This window comes from Perognathus longimembris, chromosome 4, assembly GCF_023159225.1.
Source record: "Perognathus longimembris pacificus isolate PPM17 chromosome 4, ASM2315922v1, whole genome shotgun sequence".
NCBI classification, from domain to species: Eukaryota; Metazoa; Chordata; class Mammalia; order Rodentia; family Heteromyidae; genus Perognathus; species Perognathus longimembris.
Window position 1 is genome coordinate 25,429,198 of NC_063164.1, and position 21,320 is coordinate 25,450,517.

The 21,320-nt window shown below is 44.1% G+C and overlaps 1 protein-coding gene across 4 annotated transcripts in view; it reads right to left on the reverse strand.

Moving 5' to 3' along the window:
* Nrp2 (neuropilin 2) overlaps positions 1–21,320 on the reverse strand; it is a 125,538-nt gene that overhangs the window by 17,974 nt on the left and 86,244 nt on the right. Inside the window, exons 14-16 of one of the 4 annotated variants that reach the window (XM_048344899.1) lie at positions 19,920–20,016; positions 18,752–18,787; positions 8,244–8,791 (exon numbers count right to left, since the gene is read on the reverse strand). In XM_048344899.1, coding sequence (XP_048200856.1) covers positions 8,511–8,791; positions 18,752–18,787; positions 19,920–20,016 — 414 coding nt within the window. In that variant the 3' untranslated portion in view covers positions 8,244–8,510. Of the gene's footprint in view, positions 1–8,243; positions 8,792–18,751; positions 18,788–19,919; positions 20,017–21,320 lie in introns of those variants that run through there. The other 3 variants (XM_048344900.1, XM_048344898.1, XM_048344897.1) reach the window with 3 other exon arrangements.

A 21,320-nucleotide genomic window follows, 5' to 3' on the forward strand; every position in this document is an offset into this window, starting at 1 on the left:
GAATGCATCTACTTGGAAGGAGTAATCAATTAAACATTTGAGTGAAGAAACATGACCTACAATTTTCTAGGAGACAGCTTCTAGTGGATAGTGTGTAAGGATGCCAGAGGAGAAGAAAAGGGACCACCAAGTCATGGGGAAAGGTACAGAAAGGGGCCGGTGGAGTTAAAGGATGAACTACACCTAGTATTGTTGTATAGCTCAGGGGGCCATGCTTTTCCTTGATTTTCACAAGCATATCAGTTGGAGCGGGGGTGGAGGGGTGTTACCAGGTCTTCCTGGGAAAACAGGTGGACCTATCTGGAATTGCATACCCAGAAAGTGACAATGGCCTTAGGGGTCCAGAGCTTTCCATGAACATGACTGTTGAGCTCACATCTTGGCTAATGAGGCTTCTCTGGGGGTTCATTTGGCACATCCATGCTGGCCCCTTCTATAGCCTAATGCCTGTCTTCTGGCCTCCAATGCTGGCTATTACAATTGCCCTAGAGAGGCAATAGAGAAGTGAACACCAGTCTCTCAAATCCTTATGACCCTTCTCCCAAGCCCTTGCTGATAGTAAGGAAACACAAAGGACAAAAAGGTTCCTTGTGCTTAAAAAAAATCTTCTCTAACCAAGGTCAGCTGAGAACAGGACTCTAGTTAAGGTCACTTCTGGCTCAAAGCTCTCTCCACACTCCCATCATTACTACAGCTGGCTGCTCCTTAGCAAGTCACGCAGAACTCTGGTCCAGCTATTCTGTTAATGAGTCCTAAGGAACTGCTTGTGTTGAAAGTCAAGGCCTGGTATGCCATCATTCCAGGTGTAGATTGGAGCCTTGCTTTGGGGAATAGTACTAATGATACGAAAAGGCCTCAATTGTGCACCCTTACATGGAGAAAATCCAAACAAAGCACTGAATATGTGTGGTGACCTCTCTGGCTCTCCTAGTCCTCATTCTCATGGCCACTTCTTTCCTGAGTTAGATGCTCGAGTTCCATGCCCAAGAGACATAAGATTTTTGGCAAAGTACAAATATGGTCCTAGACCCCACCATTACAGTCAGTCAGAATCAAAGTCACATTATTCCCACCCGATGTCCCAGTACACAACAGAACTCAGGGCAGTTGGTCTAGTTAAGTCTCACAGTTTCCTTTCTTCCCTGTTATCCTTGCTGGAGCCCTGTAGGGCTGGCAGATTTGCCTACATATTTAAACATTCCACTAGAAAATGGCCTGTGACTTGGTGCCTTTTCTTTGATCACGATAGCCCTACTCTTCCCTGGAAGGAATCTGAATGCCTCCTTTCAGCTTAGGTACACTGCTCTTCTCCACACTGGTGTGGGAACTTGGGTGTCAAAACCCCAAGGATTTGAGATTTTTCTCTTGCTGTGTGGCTCTAACCCGAGGCCGCTAGAATCATTTGGTCTGCAGCACAGTGCTGCACACTGACCTTAAAAAATGTTTTCTACATGAATTTTTTAGTAGAAAACATAAATAAATAACAGCAAGTCACAGCACAGTCACTCTTTGGAGAAACTCATTAATCATGGAAAACAGGACTCTGCCTGCTGAACCCAGAGACACAGTTAACTCCTGTGCCACACTTGACACTCACAGCCAGCCCCATATTCTTCACAAGTTGCTGGTGCAAAAATTTCTTTTAAATCCTTAGAGAAGCCTTCCCCAAGATTATATTTTTCTTCAGCTAAGACTGCTTGAAGTGTTCTCTTGCAAGTCCTACCCGTACTTTAGACAAGGGGGAAGATCACATCACACGGATGCAAATGTGGTAGGAGATCGAAATCTAGAAGACAGGATCATTTAAAAAGACAAACTTCAGCTACTTATTTGCAACCTCTATTAAATACTGAACACAGGAATGGCACTTGACCCAGAAATTTTGTCATAGAGAAGCATGTGCCCAAAGAGACAATGTCAAGGATGTTCACTGCTGTGTTGTTTATAATAGTAAAAACAAATAATAATAACAAAAACCTCAGTCCAACCTGAATGTCCATCATGGGGTGCAGTTAATAAGTGATCACATACTAACACAATATGGAATGCTATGCAACAGCTAAAAAGGATGGGATAAATCTATGGTGTGTTCAAGAGTGTCCTCAAGATGTTAGCAAATGAAAGGAAGCAAGGTGTCTGATAACAGATGCTGTGATACTAGTTCTGTAAAAACAGAACAGAACAAACCCTTAGCTAAACCAAATCATACAATTTGATACAGACATAGGTGTTTGCAAAAGGAAAAAGAAAGCAAAGCTTGGAAATCAGGCTATAAGCTTCCTCTGTGGTTCCCTCTGGGGAAGAGAGTGGGGTTGGCCAACAATCAAATGGACTTTTGCTTTATATTATTGTATTTTTTCAAGGAGTGGTGACGTACAACTGAAAGAAAGCAACCTTGCTAGGTAGAGTCCTCAGATTTGTTTTGATCATCTTGTTCAGTATGAATAACCATGCTGGCAGTGTGTTCCAGAAAACATGTTTTTGCATCTACCAGCCTTATCTCCAGTACCTATTCTGCTGTCCTTTCAAATGGCTCCTCTCATTGTTTTGGTCTAATGCCCATGGAAATTTCATTTTCCTTTGTTTGGAGATGGGGATAGAAATATTTTCAGAAAAACCTGACAGTAATGTCTGTCCTCAGAAGAGAGATGTTTGTGGGTCTCTTGCCCACTGGACTTGGGGCTGGCATGGCTTCTGCCCGTAATCTCGAAGCCCTCAGGTTCACCATTGTCCTACACCATGCTTAACTGAGGTTTTGCTTGTTGGTGAGTTTCCAAATCTTTCATCTCTCCAGTTAAGTTTGGAGCCAAACAGAACTCCTCTAAGCACTCAGTTCAGACATACTGGGAGTGGGGCTTGTGGTCTGACGACTCCTTAGGGTCTGAGTTCTCTGGTTGCATTTGACCTTTAAACAACTCTCTTGCACCTGTCTAACTCAGAGCTTATTTAAGTCGTATGCTACTACTAGCCTCTCTAACTTATTTATATAAGGCAATTTTCCCTCCTGCTGATTGTAAGATCATCAGCTAGGGCTCCCCTCTCCCCTCCTTTTACTCTCTCTGGTTGGGTTTGTTTTGTGTTTTCTTTGGGCCATCATTGAAGTGGATGAAAGGGAAATTATAGCTGTGAGAGCCCCAGTGCTCTGCACAATTAAAGAGAAAAAACAAGCCCGCACCTACCCATCACAGCTTGCCTCAGATGTGCAGCCCACAATGCAGACAAATCCCAACTTCAAAATGAAGCCCTTTTCATCACAGATTACAAAAAGGCCACGATGTTTGTGCAAAACAACTGTGGAGCCAGTGAAGAGTTTGGAGGAAAATAAATACCATGCCACATTGGCTTCGCTAGGCTTCGGTTATCTGGGCTAGGAGGGCAGAACACACATGCAAACCATCAAAAAGACCAGGTAGGCGCAGAAACAGAACACACTGGGCCTTGACATCTGGTATTTATGATCCATGGAAATACAACTCCTGTAACATTTATGCTTCAGCTAAGTCTGAGGGTAATTCAATGAAGAATGTGTACTGGTAACCATGTTGAGCGTGACACACAAGATTGGAGGCCTAACAGTCTGTCATGTTAGGGGCGAATGAGTACCCCTAAAATAAGCCTTGGCACTAGGATTCAGGTGTGACAGTTCCCCAAACTGGCTCCCAAACCCATAATGCTAATGAAACATAAGTAATGGCTAATTTCATCCAGACGAGGCAGATTTGGTCCTAGTTCATCTCAGGAAAATGTTGACGGCGTCGAGGTCATTGCTTGAAATAAACACTTTTGAGATACTTTCATTTTATCTTTTACTAACGGGAACAAATGGCTTTCAGGAGAGCCAAGTGGTATTTAGACAAAATGGGTAATTGTGCTTGGCATTGGGGGAACAAACAATGTGGTAATCATGGACATTCTGCTCTCTGCTCCTGCAGAGGGCAGATAATGACATCTATGCTCAGCCATCTGTACTAACACAGTTTTCAGTAAGATCTGAAAACAGAAGCCTGGCTCCTTGGAACAGTGCTTCGACAGGTTTTACAGCTGTAAAAAGTAGGCTTCCCTGGTCTACATTTGGATAGGACCTAGGAAAGTGGGGCTTTGGGGAAAATTGGGTCCTCTGGACACCTCACTTTCCATAGGATCTTTCAGGGTGGTTCTTAGAGCACCAAGAAAGGCCCCTGGGCAGATACATGAATTCTGACAACTCTCTTGAATTCATCAGTAATGGAAAATCCGTTTGTGACCAATTCTTGACCCCCCCCCTTTAAAAATTTTGACCAACTTGTTATTATATATAGTGATATATATAGTGAATATATATATAGTGATTCTCACTCTGATTAAAGTATATTTTCTAGATCACTAACTGTTCAAACAGGAGGACCAAGGAAAAATACTCTCCCAACAAGATGAGGCTTTTTGAGTGGGGTTTCCTATTTTGCATGTTTTTTTAAATAGGGTCTTCCTCTTATAAATAAAATGTTTCAGATAGGTCCAGGGTCACAGTAATCATATTATCTTCAGTGCCTGCTCAAAAATGCTATTGTCTCTACTTACCCCCCCCCCACCCCGGGGAATGGCTCATAAGTTGGAGAAGAATGCCCTGTGAAGTATGGATTTGGTAGGTAAGGGGTAAGATGTCAGTACTGCTTCTCTTTTTGTCTCTGTGGAGCTGAGTACATGATTCAGCTGAGCTGGTCGCAGTCCCCCCGAGGCTCTTTGAAAGTAGAGTCCAACCTCCAGGGATTTGCCATCAAGAGAAATTTTGTGGAATCACATTTAGCAATTTAGCACTTAGCAACTTTCACAAAATCCCACACCAATCATAAAAGTTGGCTCAGCTGCACAAATTGGATGAAACTCTTAACAAGCAGTAATAAAAATAAAAAGAAGGAAAAGCTGGCATTCAGCCTCCAGGAGAAAACCCACCTACCGCCCACAGAAATGCCCCATAGCTCAGAAGGTGATGTGTAAACTTTGAAAACATCAATTTGTTCAAAGCTTATACTTTGTTCTTACAGGCAAGAGGATTAAAAAAAAACCCAGATGTTTGTATAAAAAATATCATCATTTTATTACATTCCACACAATACATTTTCAAATAGTTTCCAACGTCCACAAGTTATTCTGACACACAGGCAACTGAGCGATGTAGGGATATCACAGTTATAGGAGAAAGGATAAGAATAGGAAGTAAAAATCTTTAGGTTTTCTAATTTTTGTTGTTCTTTGGTAATTTTCAATATTTAGGTGCTTGTTTGCCTACTAGTTTTGTTTTAAAGACAGGGTCTTTTTTACAGATTAAACCTCAACTTCAGAAATATTATTGGATTTCCTATTCTGTTTTTTTTTAATCCCAAAAAATGTGGGACAAAGCAGATGATTTTACTTTTATCAATGGCAATGCTATGATTCTTTGTTCTGCTTTTGTCAGCAATCAGGTGATAGCAGTTGCTAGTATAACATCGAAGAAGAAATTGTTTTTTGTTTTTTGTTTTTTACCCCAGAGATAAGGGCTTCCCTCTGGGAAGATGCCACGAAACCTCTTGTAAGGCCAAAGCGTGCCCAGCCCGAGCTAGTCCTTCAGCTCATGCATTCTCTCACTTCCTATTTTAATAGCTGCTCTCATTTCTTTGCCTTCTGAGAAGCAACTCTAAACACATGCATGCATGCATCCACCTGTCCAGTCCATTTTTCTTAGAAGGGAGTGACTCTTCTCTCCCTCTGAGGAATACAGAATTTTGCTTTTTAAAGCTGCAAGGCATTGCGTTTTACAAAAGAGCTGCCCTTTTAGCATAGTACCTGGATAATACTATGAAGGTTGCTGGGATGGAGAGAGAGAGAGAGAGAGAGAGAGAGAGAGAGAGAGAGAGAGAGAGAGAGAGAGAGAGAGAGAGAGAGAAAATACATCTCTAGCCTGAAGTGTGAATCATGGGATTCACCAAGATTTGAAGAGCCTCATATTCTCAGCTATGGCCTGTACATAAAGGTGCTGCATGGGGCATTGGATAAAAGCAAATCCACGAAGTGGTCGCCATTACTTTTCAAGAAAGGCATGTGGTGGGGTGGGGGTGGGGGGAATAACTCTCAAGGCTACCTGACAACTGGGTCCTATAGCAACGCTGGCTGGATTTTCCAGGTGTGTTTTCCTGATGCCTCCCTCTATGGGGGCACCTGCAGGAATGACAACCATTTCAAGAGAATGCCTGGCTCCAAACTCGTCTGGATATGATCACCCTTACTACAAAGCCCTCAGTGACAGGCATGGGAGTTGTCACATGGCCTCCTGGGCTCTTACTCCTTCCCTGCTCCCTGCCCATTCCTGCTTCCTCCTCCATCTCCAGCTGGGCAAGGACACTTCTTGAAATCTCAAGGTAGCCTTACTCTAGCCTTTCATCTTCCCTTTTCCTGGCAGGGCTGCTGTAGCTGAGACAGAGTAATTCTTTGAAATAGAACAAGAGTGGGAGAGCACGGGTCTTTCAGGAGGATGAAACGAAGCAGATGCAAAAGCCGAGTGTGTGCTGGAGGGACCTATCTGGATATTCTGAAAGCATGCTAAAAGCTTCTCTTCCCAAGCAACCAAAATAAAAATCATTAGTATTTTGTTCTCAGAAGGTACCTGGAGGCTTTCAACCATCTTTGGAGAGGATTTTACACTTCCCTGGTGGATTCCTAGCAGGAAGGCAAAAACAAAACAAAACAAAACAAATGCCCCCAAGGCCAAGGCATAGTACACTGGAAATCTTAAAGTATGCATTTTCTACCAGTGAAATGGACTTGTCATTTCATCCAATCTACGTACAGTATCATGAGGGGACTGCTTTGTGACATCCTTCTCTCTGTGTGGCTTGGAGAACAAATGGGCAGCAGTGATGGAGCTTTCCTTGTATCTTTTCTCTGACCATACAGAAACATCTGGATATACCAGGCCAGCCCATGAGGGTACATTTGCCAGATGCCATGAGAGCTTTGTGGGGATTGGTACATTGAAACAAATGATTACTTTCTATTCTTTCATCATATTGAAATCAGTCAGTTGGACAGCCTGACAGACCCAGGCACACATTAACACCACGAAAGGAAAGCAAATGATCCCCTTTCTCCCCCGTATTTTACAAATGTTATTACAACGGCCAATATAATACAAAAGAATATCTTCTTACTCCACCCCATCCCACACGGGGCTCAGCGATGCCCTGGGATAAGGAGACTTTGAAAAGACAACACACGAGTCCTTCCTTCACCTTCCTTCTCCTCCCTTCTCTCCTCTTCCTCCTGCTCTCAATGTAAGCAGACTACAGGGTTTCTTATATCTGTCGCAGATTTGTTATTCACTATGACTTATTCCATAATTGGACTCCAGCTGATCATAGCTAAACATTCATTATGAGCTGCTTCTTCTTCTTTTTCTTTTCTTTTCTTTTTTTTAAATAAGGCAACATGGGACACATTTACTTTAGGGCTGGAAGTAGAGCTGGTTCCACACACCCAGTGGCTGTTACCTCGTGGGGACTTGACAAGAGGGTCATGTCTGGGTGTGCTCAGGAACTTTCCTCTGGGGTCTGGTGGGCTGGGGATGGAGTAGGGAGGTAAGGAATTTTCTAGATACCTGGAGATGACAATGAGAGCCAACAGAAACCCAGCCAGAGCTAGATAAGGCAACAAAAAGCTTCAATCTCTTCTCCAAGTAAACAAAACTTGTACAGTATATTATTTTCTTGCAACATGTACCCCAGGAGAAGCAACACAAGAGTGAAAGGGGCCCCTCTCTGCACACACCCCACACACTCCCCCCACCACACAATGGAACCAGCCTCTCCCTCACACACCCACACACTGCAAAGACACAAAGCTATTCACACGCATGAGCATAGAGACTATGTAGATACACACAGAGCCAGGTTCTCCTCCAGACGCCTGGCAGCCTGCCCACAGACAGGAGGGGTGGGATAAGGCAAGGAGAGAAAACAAGAGGACCAGTCTCTGAAAGAAAACCAGCTGGGCCGGGAGCGGTGACCTGCTTAGGGTAGATCTCTTCTCGTATTCCAAGATGCAGCATTTACAGTTGGGTTTTGTTGGTTTGGAATCACACACACACACACGCACACACACACACACACAATATATTTATATAATAAAATAACAATAGTGAATAATAAAGGAAAAAAGAAAAGGAAGAAAGGCGAAAGACAGATACACACAAAGAGAAAGGAAGGAAAGGAAGCAAAGAAAAAGAAGGGGAAATGAAAACACCAAGGTAAGGGAAGACAAGCCAAAACAAAGCAAAAGAATCCTCTCCCCCCAACCCCCAAACAAACCAACAAACCAAGGAGAAAGGTTGGGGAGGGGGTGATGGCTGGGCCGCAGAGTAGTGGGGATGGGGGGCCCAGGAAGGGAGAGATGTCAGAGCATTTACACAGACACTAGGCGAGGAGGAAAAAAGTGCAAAAAATCGAGGCCACGTGTTTGCAGTCTGTCCCATGTGTGGGGGTGCGGTCCGTGCTTCGGGCTCAGCAGCGCGAGCCCCGGTCTTGCTCTAGCTTAATGGTTAGGGTGGGCTCCACGGCCAGCGGGGCCCCGTTGGAGTAGTGGGAGGTTTTGTAGGTGATGGAGTGATCGGTCTTCTTGGCCGCATAGCGGAACCGGTGGTAGTGGAGCACCAGGGCCAGGGCGACGGAGACCAGCACCAGCACGGCGCCCCCGGCGGCCATCACGTAATACCAGTAGGCTGGGATGGGCTGCACGGGCACCGTGTCCACGGTGGGCGCCGCCCCTGGTGGGAGGGTGCCCCCTGGGGGAGAGACACAGAAGAGTGTTGCTAGGCTGAGAGCATGCAGACTCATCCAAAAAAAAAAAAAATAATAATCATAATAAAAGGAGAGAGGAGAGAGGGAGAGAGAGAAAGAAACACAAACATGCTTTTGGGGATGGGGATACGGAGAGCAAGGGGGAGGGGGACAAGGGGGCGAGGTGGTGCTCAGTCCTTAGTGTGGGATGCTATTTCCTCCTCACCTCTCTACAGACATCCATGTTAAGAGAGGAAGAAACAGGCTCAGAGAGGGTTTCTACCAACAAAAGTTATTCAGTGGGTATGTAATAAGTCTGGGATTCAACCAAGAGCTGGATGATTACAGAACTGGTCCCCCCTTTCCTGTATAACCACGACTAGTTTATAAAGTATAAAGCATTGCTCTCTCTCTCTCTCTCTCACACACACACATACACACACACATACACACAGATGCTGCAAAGACTGCTGGGATTCTGTGAGGCAGATCCTCCATGTGAGTGGAAATGCCATATTTGGTGTGGCTGGCCAGCATTCTCCAACAATGTATTAATTAGGCTGGCTAGACATGAAGGTAAATTCCACCTTGGCTTGCCAAGGTTTCTGTACCCATTGAAATCAGCCTGGTCTTGTATAAACAGGTCAATTACTACTGTCAAGCAATGACTAACTCATCATCTTCTTCTTAAACAATTGGACATAGGATTTTAAAAGCAGATTGGATGGGAAGTTACAACAGAAAATGTGGGCACAAAGCGAGAGAGGATATGTGAGAGCAACAGTGAGTAGGCAAAGGGAGGGAGATCATTCTTAATCACAGAAAAGAGAACCCGAAGGGAAAGCTAGCAGGGGATTTAAAGGCTGCCACGTTCACTGGCCGGCCTCTGGTTGCCATGGAGACGGTGTAGTAGATTTAAGCCCAGGGTAACTCTGGAGAAAGACTGGCTAGATTCCCACTTGATGCAAAATAGTGCTACAACTTGATTCTCCCAAAGATTTACATCAGATGATGAATCTGGCCCAGAAAGGACTAGGCGCTTTTGAGCTTGCCAAAACCAGACATGATCTTTACTTCTGAAAAATGATGTATACTTAACCTATGAAAAATGCCTCCCTAGCTGCTGGCATCAAGTGCTGGTGGCCAAAAGATGTGTCTTCTCTACCCATAGGGTAAGCCAGGGGAGGGCGGGGCGTGGGAGGTGCTGCTGCCTCTTCATGCATCAACTTAACTGCTCTGTGAGTATGTGCGCCTCCGATCGCCAGGCGGCCTGGCTTCCTTTATATTCTACCTCTAGGAGCCTCTCCAAGCTCCTCAAGCAGAAGGAAGCCTCATCTTTCTTTTACCTAAGAATCTGCATAACAGTGGTGCCCAATAAATGCCATGTGGTTGAGTCGAACACTCAACCAAAGCACATACTCCTAATTTGGAGTCAGCACTCTCGAATTTCTGTAGTCTGAACCCCAGAATGCCTCTCTTTCATTTGGAGGAATAGCTGAGAGGTATGTTAGACCTTCTAGTGTCTTCCCAGAAGTCACAGAGGGAAAAAAGAGTGTATTTTATGGAAAAATCTTTCAAAGCTGTCCTAACTAGCCAGCTCTTAATTGCTGCTTCTTTCAAATTTTTTTTTTTAACTTCCATTATGTTGCAGGTTCATGGCTACCCTTTGGGCCATCAGAAGTCTCAAGAAATTGGAGGGGCTTTGTGAAGGCTGTCCTGGCTTTGCACACTCCTCTGGACAGTCACATCTACATCCTTGGGGTAGGGGAATCCCAGAATTAAATGGTTCCCCGAAGGCCGCTTTTAATAAATTCACCTCCGCACACATTACCACTTATTCTTCTTTTCTTTGTCCCCAAGCTATTTTCCTATCTTTAATAATTTCATTACTGTAGTTTTGAGCAAGGACCTTCTGCCTCTCTTTCTCTTTTATTTGTGGCCATACTGGAAATGATGCACGGAAACAGAGAAAGAGCATGAAAGACCTCAAAAATGGTTCCTTGAACTGGCCATCAACTCACAATCCCCATCACCAAGAATACCTACTGCCTCAGAACCATCTTGCAGCTGGATTTCTGAGTGAGTTCACAAGAATGCAGGAGAAACAAGAGTGTAGAGATAGAAACAAGAGTGATCTTGTCTCCTTAGCGAGGGATATCCTCTAATGAGACTGTGGGTCACCCATCAGAGAAAAGGATGAGATTAAGTCCCTAGCAAAAGTGCCTGATCAGACCACAAAGGTAGAAGCACACATTTCTATCAAGTAGAACCCAGTAACAATTATGAACATTGCTTCTGTCGCCAGCTGGTCTCAGTTCAAAGGTTTACTTTCTGTCAGTTGTTAATACATTGGCTCCAAGGAAGAAATATACCACCCAGGGTTCCAAGTGCTGGGGCTGGAGGAGGAAGCCTTAAAGCTACTTGGAAAGCATTTTCAATGATAGACCCAAAGTTGGGGAGCAATGAAGAAAATCTTCCTTTCCTGATGGAAGAAGGTTAACTCACAACATACAGATTACATACACAGAACTAGAGATAAGGCCTATCACCTCGGATTTTTGTTCTGTTTTGGAAAGTGGACTCTACTTTGGGTAAAGACTATCTTCTCCTTTCCTAACAATGCTCCCTCCCCTGAAATTATTAGCATGTAGAAATGAGTGATAAAAATCATTTTGCCATTAAATTGGCCCCTTAATTAGTTTATGTAGTTGTGTGCATGTTGGCTCATACCTGTGATCCTAACTATTCAGGAGGCTGAGACCTGAGCATTGTAGCTCAAAGCCAGCATGGGCAGGAAAGTTTGTGAGACACTTATTTCTAAGCAAGCACCAAAACGTCAGAAGTAGAGCTTTGGCTCAAATGGTAAAGTGCAAGCCTTGAGCAAAAAAGCTCAGGGACAGTGTGCAGACTCTTGAGTTCAGGACCCAGGAGCAGCCCCAAAACATAAACAAATAAATAGTTACTTAGACATCTAAGGAAACATACAGTGCGATTTTGTGTTTTTAATGTTTAGGGGAGAATACAAAAGACAGGATATGACTAACAGTGCTTGCATCATCCTCTAATGAACACGTTTTTAAGTGATCTGCTGCTGGGAGCCAGGTTTCCCAGAACATTTTCTGGCTATAGAGACATCCAAAGGCAGATAGACTGTGCTGCTTGGAATCTGGCTTTGTCCCAGCCTTGAAGGGCTATATGCTAATGGGGCTGTGGTTTGACACTTACAGAAATAAAGGTGATAAATCAGTGAGTAAAATCTGTACCCAGAGCGCCCTCCTAGACCACACTAGCTATCTAATGAATGCCAGATGGATGGATAAATGGATAGATGGATGGAAAGACAGATGGATGGACAGATGGATGGAGGAATGAATTTTGAACCAATTTTCAGACTCTCTGGAAAACACTGATAACCTACTGATACTTCAAAGAATAATTATTCTCAGAAAATCCTAGTGATGTTGCTTACTTACATGGTACCTCTATGAGAAGGTAGAAAAATGTGCCCACTTTGGGTAGATGCCACCTATACCAGGTGCCCAGCTTGATAAGTAGTTGGACTTTGGTGCCACCTACCTGCTTAGTTTTATGGAATGGCTAGGCCATTGTTTTGCAATAAGAATCCTGGGCCAGATACCCTAACCTGGGAGAGAGAAGGCTAATTAGCCTTCAACTTGGTCTAGCCTTGGTGATCTATTGGCCTAACTTTCCCTTTGATGGTTCTAACTTCTACTGCTTGCTGTATATCTCCCCTCCCAGCCCCCAACTTGGAAAATGCTTTCAGTTCCTGAACTATTTTTCATTATTAATTTCCACTCCTAATTTCCCATAAAGTTTTCTCATTGTTTGAGGTAATGAGAAACAGATATTTAAATAGTCAATAACTCCAAGTATATTTGCAAGGTTGAACAGGCTCCCATCTGTAAAAGTTCTGGGCTCCCTGGAGAAAAGCAACACAAATGCAAAGAATTTGAATTTTGAGAAACAATAAATTCTGAGATGCCACACATGGGAAATTTAAGAAAAGAAACTACGCATTAGGTAGTATTTCTTCCATTCTTATTTGTAAGTGAGGTTTCTGATGAAATGAGCAATTAGGAAATGTAGTTGTAAGAACAGTAGCAGCGAATGGACCATCTTCTGTGGGACTGCCATTGGTCTATGGGCTTTACATGAACTATCTTGTTTATTCCTCATGACCCTCAGAAGGAACACAGGAGGACTTGAGTAGACGTGTGATTTTCTCCTGGTTTCACCTGGAGGAAAATTGAGGCGCAGGCAGAGTGAAACCCAGAGGAAGGCCCAGAGCTCTCAGAAGTACTGCACACTGCTACTAAGAGGCTGAGTTTGTATAGGAGCCAAGTTATCTGAATCCTCAGCCTCTGTCCTAAATGATGGGTCAACCAATTGTAAGCTTAATGGGACAAATCTGGCCCTCTTCCTCTTTTTATAAATAAAGTTTTATTTGAACACAGCTACCCTGTTTGGTTACAAGTGGTGCATGGTTGCTTTTGTACTTCAGTGGCAGAGTTGAGTGTTTGTAAATGAGACTGTATATTCTCCAAAGCTGGAAATATTTCCTACTTGGCCTTTGATAGAACACTTTTGAAGATCCTTTGGTAACCAAGAAAGACTGGGACGGGAAGCAGGCTTCTCACTTTCTGCTTCTCACTCTGCCTGAACCTGTCTACAGATTGTCATAGCTCAGTCAGGTTCTCCCAGAATGCCTTTAAAGAGAAAGCATCTCCTATGTCTGTGTTCACAGACTGTCACCCAGACCTAAAGGAGCCATAAAGGATCTGTCTGAAAGCCACCAAGGGCGAGTCCTCCCTCTCTGTAACACAAGATTCTTGGAACCTAAAAGCTATTTTAGGCTTGTCCTGTCTGCAGAAGCCTTCCTGTACCTGTTGAGAATGAAGTGCTGGGGAAGGGACATTTCAAATAAAAAGGTTTGTTTAATTTGTGAAATTAAATAGCTGAAAAGGGTTGTCTCCACTAGGAAAGTTTATAGAAGATAACAGAAGAATGCATTCATGTTCCCTCATTTGTTTAGGAAAAGTACAAAGCACATCTGAGAAATGACTCTTTCCGTTTGTCTGATGAGCCGTGCCTGGGGGGAGAGGCACGGCAGGCTTTCCGTGAACTCACAGGAAGCCACATGGAGGCCCTGTCTACACCCCATGCCTCTGTAAGAAGGCCTCTGAATTCAGATCCCTGGCCGGCTGAAGCCTCAGGACCCTTCCCCTCTTCTGGGTGGCATCTGTGCTACCTCTTATAGACCTGTCCAGTGTATTTTTAAGAGAGAGATGCCGTTACTGAAAAACATTTTCTCCTATCCTTCAACAAAACTGCCTGCAGCAACTGTTTTGATGAGTAGGGAGGGAATATGTCTGACCTCGGTGATAGGAGAGGCTGCGCACACAGGCACATTTCACAAGGAGTGCCTGCTTCGGTGTCCCCTGGGCAAGAATGGCAGCCAAGACCTCACTAGGCTCACACATCCACCCTCATCCTTCCTCGCTCAGCAACACCTCGCCTTAATCTGGCAGCTGGAGATGGGAACGGGAGAAAGAGGAGGATTGTCACATCACAGCTGCCTATATCTGGGACCTTGGCAGGGGTTGGGAGCACTTCTCCCTGCCTTTCATGGGAGGATTCCATAACAGATCGCTGTTTCACCCTCTGCGACTTAGAAGCTCTTCAAGTACACAGTGCTTGCTGTAAAGGAAGAGGGAGCTGAAGGCTAAAGGCAGCCTGAGGTCAGGCCTGGGGCACAGGCACTGGGGGTGAAGGTAAGGATGGAGAAAGGAGATAGGGACACAAAATAATATATTGACACCAAGAAAACAATTCAAAACCTGAGGCATGGAGTCAGATGCCATTCACCCCTTAAGGGTCTCTTAAGACTGGTTTTAGCTGGACACCTGCAATTCTAGCTACTCAGGAGGCTGAGCTGAGGATCAATGTTCAAAACCAGATCAGGTATGAAAGTCCGTGAGACTCTTATCTCGAACCAACAAAAAGCCATAAGTGGAGCTGTGGCTCAAGTGGTAGAGTACCAACCTTGAGGGAAAAGGCTAAGGGACAGCACCCAGGATCTGAGTTCAATCCTCAGTACCAGCACAAAAGAAAGAAAGAGGGGAAAAAAACAAGACGAGTACCCTCCGTGCTAAGAGACAGCCTTTGATGCTCTTTTTCTCCTGGTTGTACCTGGATGAAAATCACAAAGGACAGCACAGAAAGGCATCCAGTAGAACCCAAAAGATGACATATAGTACCTTCAGAAGTGGTCTGAGTCATAAACATATTCACTCATATCTAGCAAAAGAGATATAGATATTCTCTTTAGCACTCATTAGTGTAAGACAGCAGTTCAAAGTCCTCTACTCCAAGAACCACCTTTCCTGTGCACTAGGCCTGGGTTTCCATGAGGCTCTCACTGGTAGAGAAGCAGGCACTGGGCCTTTGCTCCAGTTATACTCAAAGCCTATGGCCTCCAACAAAAAGATATCTTGTCACTATCATGAGATGCTAAAACTATCTGGTCAACAGCTACAGAGCTTGGATTATGGGCTTTATATACTCTTTTATTTTCTTCTTTGTCTGTCATAGGGCTTGAACTCAGGACCTGGGCACTGTCCCTGAGCCTCTTTGTGCTCAAGGCTAGAGCTGTACCACTTTGAGCCACAGCTCCACTTCCCATTTTTGAGTGACTAACTGGAAAAAAGAGTCTCACAGGGACTTTTCTGCCTGGGCTGGCTTAGTCTCCTGAGTAGTTAGGATTACAGGCATGAGCCACTAGTGGCCAGTTTTATATACTCTTGCTGACTTATTAGTCTTTTTTTTTATCTTTTACAGAAAAAAAGAATGTATCAGGAATGAGGAAATACTCCATCACCTTAACTACAACACTTTTCAGTTGCCCACTCCAGTTTCTCATGTGTTAAAAACTGAAATCCTAGAAAAAGGTACATGACGCCACCATGTTCATAGCCAATGCTTGTTTAAAAAAAAAAGAAAGGGAGAAAAGAGAGAAGAGATGCACAGCCAGGCTATATTGTTTAAAACATGACTCAGCAACAACATAAAGATCTTCTTTAGAATCCCATGACAACACAGGTCATTCATTCTCTCCTCTTCTTTTTTTCTCTCCACAGCTTCTCTTCAGAACTAACTCACACCCTGGCACACAATCTCAATGTGTATACACAACAGCAAACACAAGGCAGTGAGGATAAAAAGACAATGTTGCACAGAAAGAAAGACACCAGTAAGGAGTAGAAACTGAAAGATACTTCAAAATATGAAAGATCAAGAATACCTAATAAGTCCAGGTCTAAAAGCCACTCTTATTGTATTTCCCTAAAGATTAACTGAGTACACATTGATCTTCCCTAATTAATGAGATTATTTCTGTCCCATGGCTAATTTACAATGGAAAAGAAAAACACCATTCAAAAAAAATCCCCACAAAACCCAACAACAACCCCACACTAGCAACGTAAATGCTTATTGTAAATGGTATTTTAACATCAGTCTCCCATATCTTGCCTGCCCAAACCTGATTTCTGTCTATTCCCCTTTATGTGTGTTGAAAAGATTGATTTTTATGACACTTGCTCTCCTGACTGGGAGAGGGACAGGTAAGTGGATCATAGTGGCCTCTTCTCCCAAATGAGGAAAGACAGAAAGGCATGCCGAGGCCAGAGAGCCTTTCAGCCTGAAAGAAGCGACCTCTTGGCCCTAGCTAGGTTCATCCGATATCAACCTGAAGTTCCACACAAAGTGTACCAATGTGGTTAAAATGGCTCCTTCTCCATTCCAAGTTTGCTCTTGACCTCTATGCCTTTGGTTTCCTCTTTGCAAAGATGCCTGCCCACAGCCACGGGCCAATCCATGCAACACACACCCTGTGACTGCACGATTCCCGATGCGGTCCACCGGGAATTCTTACCTTCAAGGCACTAAGCCCTGGGTTTATTTTGGCTACATATGCACTGTGCTCAGATGAGCTTTTATTTATGTATTTTCTACAAGTGGACATGACTGGATCGTGCAGCCCCGAGGAAACATATGGCTTTAAGGAAAGCATCTATGCCTGGTTTGTTTATTCTCTTACAGGAGCCAAGCCCTCAGCCACTGCACTTGTCAGTCACGACCCGACCCAGTGCTTGGACAGAACATGATCTGCGGAAGTTGCTGACATGCTCAAATCAGTCTTTCTGGGACCCTCATCTCAACAGCCCAGAGAGGCAGGTGAAACAACATAAGCCGGTCGACTTTCCCGGCAAGAGCATTACCTTGGGTCTTGAAGGTTAGGACTTGAACTCAACTGTCATCCAAGCTGTTCGGTTTGGATGTCAGCTTTCCTTCTAATATTTTGGATATATGTTCACGTGACTCACACCCAGAGTACACAATAAAGGCACATAAATACTCTCAGTATGTTAAAATGTGAATGGGGCATGGCATGAAGTGGAGAGAGGTGAGGAGGGGTAAGAACAAAAGAATATATATGATATATAGGCCTGTCATTTTCCTCTCTCTGACACATTCCCCTTTCATCCATTGTCTTAATACTGAAAGTGACATGGAAGCTGGGAGCACATGTAGTGAGTAGCAATCCAAGAAGCCATTTCTTTCTAGCCAAGAGCTAGACAAGTTAATATGAGTAAAGATAGGAGTCTAGACATGGGATATAAAATGCAAGCCCTTGTCTCTGAAATCAACTATGTGGTTAGGCCCAGCTAGTACAAATGGGGTACAGTAGCCTTCAAGTTGTTGGCACCAGGTAGTCCAGAAAATTCCCCATCATTGGGTGAGTGTCTGGCGAGTGTCTACAGCATGCTTTCACACTCAGGCCAGCTGTAGAGAAGCATTTACAATGGCTCCTAATAGTTTAGCATTAGAAACCCATGCAAACTTAGCAACACTGATTGGTTGCAAAGAGGACAAAATGTAAAAGTCACTCCCTGTATTAGAAGAGCACAAATGAGGCCAGGTGCTGGGGGCTCATGCCTATAACCCCTGCTACTCAGGAGGCTGAGATTTGAAGATCACAACTCCAAGACAGACCAGACAGGAAGCCATCTCCAATTAACCAGCAAGCAGCCAGAAGTGGAAGTGTGGCTCAAGGGGTAGAGAGCCAGCTTTGAGTGAAAAAGCTATGGGGAATATCTAGCCTCTGAGTTTAAGCCCCAGAACTGGCACCAAGAAAAAGAAAAACAAAAGCACAAATATAATCATCACCCAAGATTGGAGGCCTTTTTATTTTGGATGAGGTAAGCATCCTAAGTTCTTCTTTCTTTGCACTACTATTTACTTTCTTAGGGGAGAAAAAAATGTCCTTTTCTGGTCTCCCATCCTGAATTTAAAGTGTTCTAACTTCAGTCACCAAATGTGCCTCCTTAGTCCTTCTACCAGGTGCCAGTTTCTGAATTCAGCAACTTCCTCCTTATGAGTATCCTTCCTGTGTCTCTCCTTCACATTCATCTCTCACAAGGCTGTCTGTCACTACACCTCTCTGAGAGTTAATTGAGACCACTGCCTGGGACCCTGGAGCTGGAAAGAAACCATCTTCAGGCTAAAATAAATCATCGCCACCTCATTTCACTTTTAATTTACTGTGGAATTTTTTTTTTTTTTGGTAGAGTCTTCCCACAGCCTCTCCTGTCTCACCACTCCTGCATTTTCAGCCTCATTGCTCCCTGTTGGACAATGCAAGGCTGAAAGGTTTATCTGTAACCTATTTGTCTCTATTATAGGTTTCTAAACTTTAATTAAACAAGAGACAGTGAGGATCTCAATCTCTGCATCTACGGGTGTTGTTGGCGCCATCTAGTGGTAGAAAGGCACGGCATCTATTTTCTTTTAGAAGCTTTGTTACCATTGGGTTGTACTCCGCCCACCTGATTCCCATCTTTTGGGAGAAGGAAGAGGCATGCAAAATAGAATTTTGTTTTTACCTTTAAAATTCTCACCTGCAAATGCTGATATGGGTTCTGTAAAAAAAAACACAGCAAGACATAGAGTTAGATAAAGGGAAGACATTACTTCCATTAGATTATTTGATAACAACACAGTATGGAAAATGCTCAGTATCTCTAGATGACCTCAATTGTGTGTAATATATTATCGTTTGGGGCTTGGATTGGTGGAAAGGATTCTCTCCGTGGCTTTGGAATAAAAAGACCTTCATAGAGTAATGGTTCCCCAAAGCATTGTAATCAGTCACTTACCACTGATTACTTTCTCAGAGCCAGGATTACTATTTGATGCCCAGAGCCTGAGAGTTGCCTGGGGGACTAGGGCTATTCCAATTGCTTCTGACATAATCAGGAACACACACACACACACACACACACACACACACACACACACACACACACACACACACACACCCTGGGGACTGGGACCAAGAACGAAGATAAGCACTCAGTGACTTGTGATAGGCACTGGGTTGACTGGAAGTGGATGCTGTTCACCTCAGGATTCCCCTCTTTCTTTCAGGGAAATCTATGGTTGTGGTGGGAGCTGCTTTTGTAGCATGAAGCCCTGGGTGAGCTGAGTGCATCTCAGGAGGGCAGTTATGGTGTCCTTCCCATGCTGATCATAGAGGTATATAGAATTCAGTCCTACAACTCCAGGATCTTGGCCATTTGAGGTGTAAAGCAAAATGTAACATCTTATTTTATCTGCCATAATTTGCCATGTCATTCATTTATGTAAAACGATTGCCTGGGTAATTGTGTTATCACTCTTACAGAGTATGTATACTACTTTTGCTCAGTACTCAGGCTTCTGTTAAGTCCATCAAACCTTCCCAGCATGTAATTCTGACTGGCAGGTGCTCTCGTCTTCTGCCATTGTCTTTGCAAAAAATAAAACCAACTGGAGTTTGATGATGGGGTCTTGGCATTCTGAATCTTCATAGACTTAATGTATGTCTCTATCTGATTGGGAACATGGAGATAAGCCTTCATCTCATCTCTCAACCTTCTCATCCTGAACTTAGCCCAGGGTCCACCCACACTGAGGACACTATATTTGAAGACAGCCTGTGGCTTTCTCTTTTGTACCCTCAGTCCTGGTGTCTTTTTCGAAAGCGCCACAAAGAGGCAGGCAGTCACTCACCCATGCAGTGCTCCAGAGGGACATCAGTGCTTATCCGAATGTCATCAATGGCGATCTCGCCCGAACGTCCTTTCCCTATCACTCCTTCAAACACAATCTAGAAGCAGGAAGAATAAGAGTCATGGTTAGCTGAGCTTCCTGGTCCAAACAGCACAAACATTTCCAATTTTCTGGTGTGTGTGTGTGTGTGTGTGTGTGTGTGTGTGTGTGTGTGTGTGTGACTGCACCTGGTGCACATCTGTGGACCACATGGCTACAGGTCTTGAGATCTTAATTTAAAAAGAGTTAGTTCAAATCAAATGCATATTTAAGGGAGTAAGAAAATATAACTAGGTGATGGATATTGTTGTCCAGTTACTAGGCTGTGTTGATTAAAAAGACCACGGTCAGAGTGTGTTTAAAGAGGGGAGGGGTGGTTGACATTTCCCTAGCTATTTTTGAGGTTCCTTTCTCATAAATCTTTCAAATATCCAAATCAGGTATTTGAAAATTCAGAGGTCGTGAGCAGGTGAGTGTAATATGAGAAATACAACGTACAGGATTGGGCAGCCTTGTGGCTCCTTATAGTACACTGCCCAGAGACTCTATTATTCCAAGCAGGAGAGAAATGGCTAGGACTTCCACCTCAGTCTACTGAACAAACACCAACTAGGCATTAGGCACAAGGATCGTAAGAAAACCTAGTAAGACTGCTGTCCAGAGAAACTAACCATTTAGGATGTGCGACAAAAGTACAAAAACAGATTCTTATCAGACACGCATGCAGGTTAATCAATGGAAACCCAGGTGGAGGAAGGGAGGATTTCAGGACACTGTATCCTCACAAGAAAGTGGCTGCAGGCCGCCCACAGGAGCCCCTCTGCTCTGTGGTCTTCAATCACTCCTCATTCTCTCCCTCCCCAGGTTCTCTCTGCAAATGAGCCCGTGTCCTCTGGCAAGCTGAGCGAGCAGTTGGCTGTCTCACTAGCCATCTGTTGCTCCTCATCTGGGGAGGAGCAGGTTAATGCCTTGGCTGCCTCTCAGTCACCTCGTCCAGTGTGACTATTCCGACCCAAGATGCACGTGACCATCTGGGCCTTAGTCTTGTGCTCCATGGGACAGAGATAATAGAACTCAATTCCTGGAGCTGTTGAGAGAGAAGTCACTTGTTTTAAGATTCCCCGTCTGCTGGCCAGTCTAACTGCATCTGTGCCCCTTTTTGGGTTCTTAGTCTATGGGACAGGTCTGAGAGGGTATTCCCATTTTTTTCCTCCATTCTGAGGGGAATCCACAGATGCCCTGTGTGTGTGTGTGTGTGTGTGTGTGTGTGTGTGTGTGTGTGTGGTTTGTTTGTATTTATTTCCCGGTTTCTCCATCTCTTTGTCAGCCTAACTGATAGCAATCTAAAATAAAATGGAGAGA